Here is a 13821-nt window from a genome sequence, read left to right as displayed (position 1 = left end):
ACCCAGACCCGGACCCGAGTTTGGAGGTAGCCATGCCCTTTTAAGGGCATGGCTACCTCCAAACTCGTAATGAGGCCCTCAGTCTCTAGTTTTCAAAGCTTTCCTGGCAACATTCCTGTGCTGCTGGGAATGCTGAGAGGCATCCTCCCATGTCTCAAATCTGCACAGAAGCCTGATAGTTGGTTCTGCAGTTGGCAGTAGATTGGGGTAGGACTTTAAGCAAAGCCTGAAGCCATAGGATGACATGTTTCTTGGTAGGCCTCTCACCCCCTTCCTGTCTCAGCATTCTGATTCTACAGCCCAATCTATCTAATCCATGATGTTCCTCTACGAGTTCATGCTTGTGGGACATTTTCTTATTTCGTACTACTCTTCCACACCTCTGTCGTTTAACCTCAGACTCGTTCCTCCAAACATCCCTGGCTCCCCCTTTTGTACACCTTCACCTGATCTTCTTTTCTCCACACAAGCTTCCTTTCCTACTCCTTTTCTTCCTGACTCCTGGTAATTCTCTGCTCCACCTATCCTTTCTCTTCACTCTTCTATTTAATTGTCTCCACACTGTTCACCTCTTATTTTAGCATCTGCTCCTCAATCAGTTCTATATTAAGTGCTGGCCCTTTTCCCCCACCACCCACTTAACTTCTCTCCCCATCTTCTTAGCATGTACTACCACCTCCTATTTTGCTTCTTTCACCATCTCTGATGCAAGCACCTCGGTAACCAAAGTTAGCTGTGCCCACGCTTCCTTATCTCCTCAGACTCTTGGGCTATCTCTCTAGCCTCCTGGGTCTCTTGCTCAGGTTCTGGGATCTCTCTCTCTCTCTCTCTCTTTGCCCAACCTTATCTCTCTCCCTCTCTCTTGCCTCCTGGATTAATTCCTTTCCATTCCCATAGGTATCGCCTCCAGCCTCTTGTATCCTTCTCAGCCCAGCCTCTTGGGTCGCTCTCTGTTCTCTTCTCTGGTTTCCAAATGAGATCCATCTCCAAACACCAACACCACTATATTCTCCCAGCGTACCTGTACACAGGCCTTGCTCCACCTCCAGGGAGGATTTACTGATAATGGGGTGTTCGTTGGGTAGGGGGAGCTTGGGATAGGTGTTTCTCTGTGCCAGGACGGGTATTTCGCTGCTTTGCACATCCAGTCCTTGCTATTGTGGAGGTCTCAAAGTTTGATGGATAATTCTGCTTGGGTCTTTGGGGTTGGAGACCCCTGGTTTCTAGATGGCACTCTTTTGGTTTCTGTTGCTTTGCCTCGGCCCTCACTTTACTACAGAGCCAGTCTTCTTACATGGCATCCTCCATCTTAGCTTTCGATGTGGAGGAAAAGACCAACTCGTGGACCTCACTCTCCATTTGAATACCTCCTGAACCAGTCTCACATACATCAGCAAGTCTTTGCCTGTAGTTGTTTTCTACCCTATGACTTTGCTCACTGCACCTCACTTTGCAACCTTGTTACTGCAACTGTATGTCTATGCTTCCTCTGATTCGCTCTGGCTTATTGGTATTATGGGATATGTGCTCTGGTGGCCGATATGAACTCTGGGTATAATATAGAATCGTCTCTATGACCCCATTAGGTTCCCTTAAAGAGACAGCATCCTGCACCATATGGTGTGGGTATCCATAGGATTCTTCCCACGCTGTCCCTTAACCCAGCATCACATGGCTTGAAGCCGCACCTGACCCTAATATGATGCCACGAGTAATGTTAGGAAGCACACTTTGTTACTTAAGTGATTGCTTCTCATATTATTTTAATAGGTTCTTGCTCTAACATATGTCTGAATTCGTCCTGAGTCTGATAGAGAAGGATCCTGGATGCATGGTTTCTAATGCAGTCCCCTTGGATGGCACAGGACATGCTCTGTAGACCTATCCAGCAGACACATACATGTTGCTGCTGTTGTATATTTATCTGCACCCCCTTCCCTCTTTCGAACTGTCCTGTTGGGTGAGAGATGGTTTGAGGCACTTACAAAGACAATTGCCTACTAGCAGCTCCTACATCAACATGACTTTTATCTGATAGATTATACATTCACCCATGAAGATATTTGTGGCACTAGAAAAAAGGTTAGGTGCAAAGGTATCCAACAGCTAACAATTATAAATATACAGCCATTGAAATCATTGTTAAAGAGCCAAAAGGAGAGTGGGTGGGTGGAAACCAAATTTAGTTAACAATGCTGAGTTTCCTGAGTTGTTTGGACCACCCAGACCACCGTCAATAAAGGGGGAGAAGAAAACCTAGGCAGCCACATTCTGCCAATGGCAGATATCATTGAAGACCTGTACTAGCAATCTTCAAGGGAAATGTACAGTCTGATCGGATGCCATTTCCGGAGTTCATCCAGAGGAATCCCTGGATAAGGACTTCGAGTGGGAGGGTCACTGACTAATCAGTGCTCACAGGTCTAGAAGCCGCTAACGTGGCAGTGGAAGCAGGTCTATTTCCTTCTGACACTTGTTTTTGGGCTACTTGCCCCAGGATCTTGCTCAAAAGTAAAAACATGGGGGCCTAGCAGGAAGAAGTCTCCCCAGAGAGGTCAGTGTCATGGTCGATCCCACCTGGAACCTGTGGAGGTAGAATATAGGCCAGCCAAAGTGGACACCTCATGAGTAGGTTCAGGATGGCGATAGAGTGGAATTATGGGTATCATGCATGTTCAGCAATAAGGAACCCAATGGCTTTTCCCACACAATCTCAGAAAAGGACTTAGGGCCACATTACAAGTTAGCCGGTCCGGATTTAACGGTGCCAGTAAAACCGTGCCAGCACCGTTTTCCGGACCGGCTAACTATGAGTTTTGTGGCCGTGTGGTGTTACACCCGCCAGATCTGACCTGGCGGGCGTAACGCCACCGGCCGCAGACGGACGTGGAAACACTGGCACCATTACCGCATGGTGCCGGTGTTTCCACGGCTCCCATTCCCGTGTAGTCCTCTGGGACTCCACGGGAACGGGGAGTGACGGAATGCCTGCTCTGGAATTACCAGACTACTGGGTCTGTAATGCCCCAGTAATTCCAGCAAGTCTGGAGCTGGTAAATCCCTACAAGTCTGGCGGCAGCCTGCCAGTTTTACCGGCACGGCTACCGCCGGACTCGTAATGAGGCCCATAGTGTGTTGTTCTTGCAGTCCAGTTTCCCTTAAAATGTTCAATAGCATGTACAACCTGACAGATATAACGTTTTATGATTGATCTGTTGCAGTGTTTGCTCTCAGGCTGAAGTATTTTATTCATGCAACTTTAAATGTACTGCATGAATAAATAGACTATATTTTGGGCACAGAAGCTATTTGCAAGTTGCCATATATTGTATGTTGGTGAATTCATAGCTGCAGGGATGATGTAGCATTTCTTCAAAAGTTAGCAAACAAACTCTGACCAATTGATTTGCAATGTTCTGAGCTAACATTGCAATCAATGCTAAACCACACTAGTCAGTGCTTGCCAGTGTATGCCAGACTATGTTTAGTTAGTGAGGGTTATACAACCAAGGTACGCTTTCTGGGTGATATGTGCATGTTGAGGGTCAATGCATAGTGCTCAATCTGTCAACGTTTTCTGTAGGACTTCTGATGTTATATTACATTTACAGTGACAGGCTTCAAACTAATTGAACTTTTTCTGAAGCCATTTGAGAATACTGGTAATTAATTACTCCTAAATTAGGGTCACTTAAAAGCTGGACCAGAGCAAATAACAGGTCACGTGGTTTGGCAATGAATATAGGTGATACTGCTAGCGCTTTGCAGCAGTACACTTGCACTCCAAAAAGGTAATGATGGACCAGCTAAGCTGCACTGGCTTGCAGTCTTAGAACTTCCCCAGTGGCTAAACATCTCCTAGGACAGCCTGACATTGGCTAGCAGACATACTAGTCAGACACAGGAGTGGAAACTAAATGCATAATACAATACTTACTATTTAACTAAAGTGGCTATATATCTACAAGAAGAGTAAAATATATTCCTTGGCTATACATATCACGGGGGACAATTGTTACTAATCACCTAAAGTGGCTACTGCAAGCAATTTCTAAAACACATCCCTCCGCTCTACATATAACTAGATACAATACTTACTATTCACCTAAAGTGGCTAGTGCAAGCAATATCTAAAAGAAGATTAAATCACATGCCTCCACAATACATATCATCAGATACAATGCTTAGTGTTCATCTAAAGTGGATAGAGCAAGCACTATGTATAACAAGAGTGAAACACATCCCTTTACTCTACATATCACCAGATACAATACTTACTATTGATCTAAAGTGGCCACTGCAAGCAATTTCTAAAAGAAGAGTAAACACATCCCTCGGATAAAGGTATCAGCAGAAACAATACATACTATTCACCTAAAGTGCTACTGCAAGCAATATCTAAAACAAGAGTAAACCTCATCCCTTAGCTATACATATCACCACATACACTACTTAATATTCACCTAAAGTTGTAACTGCAAGCAATATCTAAAACAACAATAAAACACTTCCATCGCAATACATATCACCAGATACAATACTTACTATTCACCTAATGTGGGTACTGCAAACTATTTCTAAAACACATCCTCGACTCTGCATCTTGCCAGATACAATACCAACTATTCAGCTAAAGTGGGTAGTGCAAGCAACATCTAAAGCAAGTGTAAACCACATCTCTAGGCTATACATATCACCAGATACAATACTAACGTTTTATCTAAAGTGGCAACTGCAAGCAATTTCTAAAAAAAGAGTAACACATATCCCTCGGCTGTACATATCACCAGATACAATAATTACTATTCACCTATTGTGGCTACTGGAAGCAATATCTAAAACAAGAGTAAACCACATCCTTTAGCTATACCTATCACCGGATACAAAACTTACTATTCACCTAATGTGGGTACTGAAAACGATTTCTAAAACAAGAATAAAAAACATCTCTCGGCTATATATATAACCATATACAATACTAACTATTCACCTAAAGTGGCTAAAGCAAGCCATTTCTAAAACACATCTCTCTGTTTTACTTATCACTAGATACAATACTTACTATTCATCTAGAGTGGCTACTGCATGCAATATCTAAAACAAGAGTAAAACACATCCATCGGATGCATATAATGTCTTTTGATTCCAAATTCACTTATCATTGCCCTCACCCTGCCTGTTGTTCGCTCCCCGTTCCCTTGTACTGATCCTGTGCAATCTGCTTCCCCCTTATGGTCTTCCCCCACAGCTCTGTTGCTTTCCGAAGTGACTTCCACGCTCATTAACTACTAATAATAATAATCATCAAATACAGAATTTGGCACTTATGTAAATATGCTAGTTCATGTAATATCCAGCACAAAAACATCATCAAACATTCTCCAAAATGAAAATACTACTCGTTTCACAGCTGCCATTTACAAGTCTAACTAGAGGATGTAAAACGAAAGGGGAAATACAATTTCACAAAGAACGTAAGTGAAGAGGTTTCCACTTATTCATAAGAAGAGGCACATATGTTAGAAGAGTGTCGGCATTGCTTAGAAAATTGAAGAGGTAGGCTACAGGCCCTGGAACCTGGAGACCTGGGTTCTTATTCCGGGTTGGGCGAATTACCATAAATATTGTGATTCTGGGCACGTTATCTCCCTGTCCCTCAAAGGTATTAAGGTATACTTTTATTGCGGCGCAGACTAGCCTCTTTGCAGAGTTCATTTGCATGCTGCACATATTTCACGTGAACAGGCACAGAATGTTACTGCGTAACATGGCAATACAAGGCAATAATAGCTTCACAGTCTGCAGGATCACTGAGCCAATTGATTTCTGTTGGGCAAACGGATTTGTGGAAAAGATCCCAGAGGGCTGCCATGTGGGAAAAGGGCATCACGTAAAGGATCCCTCAGAATAAGAAGGTCTCAGTGCTGGGTTAAGCGTGGTAGTGTTGAAAAGGATCTAACTTATTTTCTCTTCCTCTTGAAAGAGCAAAAAAGTGCAAAGGGGGAGGGGCTTCTATCTGGCATTGGTATAGTGGGTGAGGAGTAGCGTAATTTACATTGAGGAATTTTAAAGTGGAGGTGGTAATATTGGTGGCAGTGCAGGTAATTGGGCATCATACACTGGCATGATCATCATTTCACATTATGACTGCACATAGGCATATGGGAAAACTCTTAAGCATTAAGAGTGAATTATAAAGCTATCCAATTGATGTCATATGTCAGAGGATGGCAAGTTTTATATCTCTGAGAAGTCATCCCTATGATATATCTGATAATTCTTGATGCGTTTTCTCTATCCTGGCGATGTTGAGGGACGAGGGTCAACATTCTAGATGGTCTGGGCATGGTCAGGGATATTTCAGTTCCAGAGAGTGGGCCGATGAGAAGGTTTCATCTTCCGTCCCTCTGTTGGACTACCCTTTGCTTGATTGCTGGGCTCAATATCGGGCCTAGGTCCTATCCTACCCAATCAAATCCCATCTTATCCCTTTCATTTAGAAGATGAGTATTTTCAAGTTTTTGCAGAACATTATAAGTGATGGAGCTTGGTATGGTGGGAGAGAGTTTTAGATTCTTTGGTCCCACTTTAGAAGGATTTATTTACAGTCTGATGCTTTTCTATGACTAATTAGATATACCTGTCCCCAACATGCCCTGGATTCTGCACTCTGGTATCTACTGGACCCCGGCCACTCCTTTCTGTTGCTTGAGCATCACTTCATGATTGACATGCTTCTGCAACAATAATGGCTCCCTATATAGAGTGACTGGCGGAATCAATACATGTGGATTTCTTTGCCGCAACATTGATAGTTCCGATGGAAAAATAAAAGGAATTATTTAAAAAGAAAATGAGTAACTACAGAGTGGTTCAAAGGATACAGGGCGACATACTAACAAGGAAGAGGTTGTCACCCGTTTGCAACCATTTGAGGGTGTTTGGAGGCTAGGGGATACATACCCCAGTAGCCCCCCCAGGAGCCCACTAGGGTAACATAGGAATTAATCAGAAGCAAGGAAAGGAGAACATGTCAAGACCCCCTTTTTTAAATATCGCAGACACAAAACAACATTTGCCCCTGAAGAAAGTCCAACATTGATATGTGTATTATGGACAGAAACCCGTACAAGTCGGGTTATTACAAAGTACAATAGGAAACAAATTTGAGAGTTCTAATCACAAGACATAAAACAGCCCCACTGTGGAAAGTTACACGGAGGCATTGTGTGTACTATATGAATAGCACCTATACACATTGGTTTACATGTGTTGCTTTTTTTATATGTTGTGTTTTACGTGGTGTATTTTATACAATGTTTTATGTAATGTGATCATCTTTTAAAAATAAGGAAAATGTGTTTTTGATTAATTAAATAAAACTGTATTCATTTATGTGTTTATGCTTGCTGATATCCTTTGTTCTACGGCACTCTTGTTGATTTAGACCTTCTTTTTGGTTAGCTGTCCCTATATAGAGTGCCTTGCTGCTCTTACGAGCCAGGTCCATGCTATATCAAACACCCTAACAGAATAAATAAAATGTATATGCTTACTTTGTGTTTGCAGACAACTGGCAGAGGAAAAATTCCAAGAAAATCAGAAAAGAAAAGAAGAGTTAAAATCACGGAACCTTCAGCTGCAGACCATAAACATCCTCAATGTGAGTACACTTTCTTGGACAGCTTGCTATATGTAGGTGCCACATCTAGCCAATAAAATAATTAACACAGCAGCTTCTTGACTCTTGCCAGGTACTACATGACACTAGAGCAAAACCTTTGTTACTCCAGTCACGTACCTGTCATGACTTTGCTGCTGCAGATCTTTCATCTGGTGTAATATGGGAGCTACAAAGTGACGTAGTTATGCTTGACACTATACACATCACCAATAAATACATATCCAGGTGTAAACCTTCGCTAAAATGCCTGAAGGTTTTATGTTTTACTTTTTTGTTAAATTATGAACTTCAAGCTCATCCAAGTTGTCTGGTTGCTAAACTGATTTCTTCTGACCCTAAACGCCTCTGTTATAATTTTGTTTTCTTTTTCTTACACAGTTTATAAATCTCCTAACTGCTTACCTATTCTCCAGCCCACCTACAACAACAGCCCTCAAACTACTTAAAAGATAGTTCTAACTGAATTTTCCTAACCTTTTTCTGATACGAAATTTCTATACTTCTTGTAATACTTTACTTGTTTTGTGATCTCATGTCTAAAACAATTCTTAATGTTTATTAATGTCTACCTATTTAGTTCTGATTGCCATCTTTATATTACTCCCCTCACCTATGCCCTAACCCTTTCAGTGGCACCTTCTAATAGCTACAATATTTATCACCTTCTTGACAGGAAGGGGAATATTCACTTTGGACTAAATGTGGTCCTGCTTTTATTTCTTATGTGCCATGTTGAAAACAAGACCTTAATTTTGACCTCATAATTAGGTTCCTTAGATCCCTTTCTATCTGCACGTATTGATACTTTTCCCGACTGGCTTGCAAAGCGTATTTAGCTTCACCGAAATTCTTGTGCATACATCTCAGCCATTACCCCACTGTTAGATTAGAACTCTTTTTCTAGTATAATCTCTCTAAGAAATCTTGGATGATAATGCTTTTTTACTAAAGAAGAGGGACATAGAAGTTAAGTACTTGGCTGCATTGCTGTTGCAGAACTCGGCAAACCAGATCATACCTACCATGATTTTTCCCGCCTGCAAATAAAATATCTAATTCTTCTCCAACACCTGTTTTACTCTCTTTCTGTCTATTTGACTGAGAGTGATGACTAGACAATACAAGTCATTGAATTCTCAATCTTTTACATAATTCCTGGCAAAACCTTGACACAAACACCCCTTCATCTGAAACAATGTTTGTTGGAAACCCACGCAGGACACTATCCCCTGAAGGAAACTCTGTGCCAGATTTAATTATTCTACCCTGCCCTGTATTGGGATGAAATTACCTGCCTTAGTCAATAGATCTACTACCACCATCCGGTAAATCTTCAATGAAGTCCATAGGCATAGTGTTCCAGGGCCTAAGAGGGATGGGTAGTGACTTTAATAAGCCTGCCAGTTTTCTTGTTGCTGACATAGCATTATAGTGCTTAATTTGTCCTGGGGGCTGTCATGGCTGAGCCCCAGGACTTATTTTTCTACAACAGCACTTATTATTTAAGTTCTTATGTAGTGTAATGTAATGTAATTTTCATTTGTAAAGCCTCTTTTCCCATCGGTATGGTTTCAAAGTGCTCTAGGTGAACACCCTCTGGGGACCGAAGGCCAGTTATGAGAAATTCATCAGCAGAATTTAAAATGTGTGAATTGTTTCACATCCTAGTATGTGTACGGGTGATATTTTTGCAACCTTCTACCTCGCTAGTTGAAGGTTGACTGATACCAAGTCCCCAGCTCATTGTTATTCAATTAAGGGATGCAACTGTGAAATGAGTGGCATTAGCCCAATTCATCTACTTTCATGAGTGCATCAAAGTTAATAGCATTCACCCCATGTTGCCCAAGTCAGCCTGCATCATTCCTGCTGGTTTAGCGCAGCTGCTACTCCCAATCATCCAGCAGCAGGGTGGGCAGCCACGTATGACGTCGCCACATGCTTACTTTAGCTCTATAGGAATGCACAGCTTGTGCAAGTGTGACGGTGGGGAGTGAAGAAGTTGATAACCTGTAATCATAGAATATCGCGCACGCTCACTCTCTAACTGAAACACGCATAGACCATGCTGCATTTTGGCACTTAGAGCCTTTTTATATTTTGTGACTGAATAAGATGCTTTGCATTTTTTGTTAACTTTAAAGCTAACCAGTAATTGGATATGGCGCAATGTGACCAATCCTACTGATAATACATGAGAGTTTGCTACACATACATGAGTAACTGGACAACATATTTATTGATATTAATGGCATCATGTTAAAGCTTGTTTTACATAGAACTGTGAGATCTGACACTACTATATTTGTCTAGGGTATTGGAAAATAAATACACTTTGTGGTTGGCCCTCTGTTGCTTGAGTGTGGTTAGGTATCCACCTGCTGCATACATTTTTGGAATGTATTCCAAAACCCTTTCTTTGAAGTCAACTGGAAGTGCTAGTCGTGTTCCAATTAATGTATAGCAGCCCCACACCAAGAAATGCTAGTACTGTCTGATTAAAAGCACAGCAGCAAGTACTTGTTTTCATACTGTCCTATTAAATGTATTCAATCCCTGCTGTAAAGGGCTAGTTCTTACTTCGTGTACGGTAGTAATACCCAAAGGGTCTGACAACTATTAGTACCTAAATGAGTCATGTTAAAAATGACTTAGAATAGTATTCTGCAGCAGACAATGGACCTCATTACAAGTTTGCCGGTCCAGTAGTAACGGCGCTGGTAAGCGACCGGCGTGTTACTACTGAACCGGCAAACTATGAGTTGTGCTCGCGGGTGCCTGTGTGCCCGCCAGGTCTGACCTGGCAGGCGGACTGGCACCCGCGAGCACAGCATGTCGGATGCACCGGCAGCATTCACGAATGGTGCCGGTGCATCCGGCTTCCCCATTCCCATTTAGCCCTACGGGGCTCAATGGGAATGGGAAGAATAGTATCCGGCGCCCGGGAATGGCTGATTACCGGGTCCGGCAAGGCAGTAATGACCCGGTAATTGCCCAATCCCGGGTCCCAGAAAAATGTGTAAGTTTGGCGGCAGCCTGCCAGTTTTGCCAGCAAGGCTACCGCCAAACTTGAAATGAGGCCCATTGCCTCTGTTTCAAAGAAGGCTGTTATGATCACCAGTTCTTTATCTGTGGTGGTGTAATTAATCTCAGCACTGGTCAACATCTTAGAGAAAAGCCACTGGGCATTGTTGACCTGTATGCCTGTACCTCAGGGAAAGCACAGAACCTACCGCCACATTTAAAGCACCCGCTTCCACGAAGAAAGGATGAGCACCGTCAGAATGAAGCAACATTGGTTGTGAGGTGAATATTCTCTTGCATCCAGCGAATGCCTCTTCTTCCTATTACTATCAAATGAACTGGCGGAGTTCCGAGCTGAGTTCCAGTCTGCCCCAGAGCTCTGCTGTGAGAGGACGTGACTTTGAAGCAGTGACCCACTTCCACTGTGTACGCGGTGTACACCTTTAAGAAAAGAAAAAGCACAACTGGCCTTTAAAAAGCTTGTGGCCGCGCGGAGCGCGCATGGAGTTCCGAGCTGAGTTCCAGTCTGCCCCAGTCCGCCCCGGGAGCTGGGGGCTGACGGCTCCACCAAGGACTTCAAGGACTTTAAGGGCATCCCGTGCACCAAGGACCAAGAGGTAGGATCCCTTGTGCTTCCTTGTGCCTATTGGCACCTTTTGTGAACTTGCGAACTGCAGGCAGTTTCAACTCTGCGCCCCCTTCTGTCCTCCCTGGCTCAAGCCTCCCGGACTCTTGTTTCTGTGAGGCGGCGGAACACAGCCTACCCGGCGGCAAGCTACTGACTTTGTTTTTTCCCCTTCCTTCCCTTTGTTTCGCCTCTCGCCTTCCCTCGCCCCCTTCCTACCTCCGGCAAGCTTTCACCCCCCTCCCACCCTCCCCCCCGTTTTCTTTCTCTTATCTCTCACCCCTTTCTCCCTTCCCATCGCTGACCCTCTTCTCGCCTCCCTCCACCCCCCCTTTTTTCGTTCCCCCCTCCCCCCGTCCCTTCCCCATCCCCTCCCCGTCCCCCCTCTCTCCCTTCCCCTGTCTTACCCGCGATGGTTGAAGACCTGGATCAGCGTCTCCTAAGGAGCCGCACAAAGAAAACTCTATTGACTGCGCCTTCGTTGGTGTCCGGCAGCGCCGCTGGTTCCGCCCCGCTACTGTCTCCGGCGAGAGCTCCAGCGTCCAGTAACCCGCCTCCTCGATCAAACTTGGGCCACTCACAATCAGGGGACTATAAAGAATCTCCACTGCCCGTTAGAGGCAATGACCACGGGCAAACACCAGTACCCCACCCGGTGGTCCAAGGCACTATGTCTGCAGTGTCTCCTTTTTCCCTTCCCAGTGAACCACGGACTTCTCTGTCTGCAAAGGATCCCAAAGACAGAGCACCTGGAGGTCTTCCGGGCCACCGTCAGTTTTTGGCAATAGAACCCGCTATTGCCCGCCCTCGTACCGCCTCGGCGAGTGACCAGTCCTGTGCGGGGGCCGGAGGGCTCCTGTCAGGGGGTCTGGGGGTGGGCCCAGCGGCAATTGGAGCTCCATTCGCTTCTCAACTCCTCACATCTCCGGCTGCCATCCTGGAGCTACGGGACACCCGGCCGTCAACCAACTTCCAAGAAAGTACAATTGACTCTGCTCTGACTCAGCAGCCAAAAGATGCACTGCGTCCACTCCACCCGGACACCAACCCACCCGTCCAGGCCCAGATCTCCATTTCACACAACATTCTGGCCGCCCAGACCATCACGGCCTTGATCCACCCGGTTGCGGCGGGTCTACTGGGCAACCTCGACCATGTTGGTGCAGGGCTCCCAGGGAATCCAGCGGTCTCTGCTACGCCGGATGAGACCATCCAGCCATCTGCATTGGACGTTCTCACGTCAACCGGGACGGTTGGGGCTTCAGCCCCTCCCGGCAACACCTCAGACACCGGGGAAACAAGGCCGTTTGACATATCGCCCCCAGTCTTGCACAATCAATCAATTTCCTCGCATCCTCTTTTAGAGGAGCTTAGCGAGGAAGACTCTGACCCCTGCTCTGTAACCTCGGACACGTGCGGCCGTAAATTGACTCCCCACCAAAAGAAAAAAAGATCAATCTTTAAAAAAAAAGGTAATTCTGCACCTAAATCCCTAGTAACACTATCCACAGCCAAATCTATGGCCGCCACTACAGGAAAACAGCTGTACCTGTCAGGTCCTCCTTCAAAAGTCTCCAGACAGACCAAAAAGGCTGCTCTACAACAAGGCCAAAAGAAGAAGAGCCATTCAAAACTTGCTCTACCTATTCCACTTCTGTCTACCGCTTTGCTGAATTTCTTCCAGACGCAAGGCAAAAGGAAACTGTCCAATGATTCGGAACTTTCGGATGCGGAAATCCTTGAAGCTTTGGATGAGACGCCACTGGCTTCTAAGTCCAGGAAAACTACCATTCTCGCCAACCCCCAGGACACGCCAGCCGGGCAAGTCCCGGCCCCAGCCACATTGTCCCTTGGACTTCTATCAAATTCCTCCCCCCGGTCTGACCTGGGACTCGATCATCTGGACACCACGACCCCAATAGTCCCAGCAGTCGTCCAGCCGAACGCACTGTCGCTAACCACGCCAAGGCGGGAGGTTTCTTCCTTAATTCTACCAGAGCACTTTCAGGTGAAGGCTCTGTCGCCACCGATTTTAAGGCTGGCGGTAACACAAGGGCCTCATACCAGCCCCTTTCGGACATCTTTGACTTGTTGCAGCCCAAAGTGGGCCCACAAAGAGAAATGTCTCCTCAACTCTGGGCAAAGAACCACTTAACGACTTCGTTTCCTGCTGCGAGGCACCAAGATGCCTTGGTTCATCCATTACACCTCGATGATTCTAAGGCCCAAACAAGGGACCCAACTCCAAGGCCCTTCAGCACGCTTGACCCTGGAGACGGTAATTACAGGCGTAGGCATTCACTGGCGAACCCTGCAGCTCTAGGAGCAAGGGACATGACAGTGAGTGGAAGATCGGACTTCTCCTCATCATCTCAGAAAGACTCACCCAACACCAGAAAAGATCTGACTACAATCATGTCGGCAATCACTATCTCCATGGCCCCCTTCTGTAAGCTGTATGAAACGCTAAGTGATGTCTCTAAAGACA

General features: G+C 45.1%; 1 protein-coding gene across 1 annotated transcript in view; it reads left to right on the top strand.

Moving 5' to 3' along the window:
* NEK11 (NIMA related kinase 11) overlaps positions 1-13821 on the top strand; it is a 1698151-nt gene that overhangs the window by 1128353 nt on the left and 555977 nt on the right. Inside the window, exon 11 of the mRNA XM_069648723.1 lies at positions 7570-7663. Within this exon, the coding sequence (XP_069504824.1) occupies positions 7570-7663 (94 nt within the window). The remainder of the gene's footprint in view (positions 1-7569; positions 7664-13821) is intronic.

This window comes from Ambystoma mexicanum, chromosome 2q (assembly GCF_040938575.1).
Source record: "Ambystoma mexicanum isolate Mex_15411 chromosome 2q, UKY_AmexF1_1, whole genome shotgun sequence".
Taxonomy (NCBI): domain Eukaryota; kingdom Metazoa; phylum Chordata; class Amphibia; order Caudata; family Ambystomatidae; genus Ambystoma; species Ambystoma mexicanum.
This window is presented reverse-complemented; position numbering and strand designations above follow the sequence as displayed.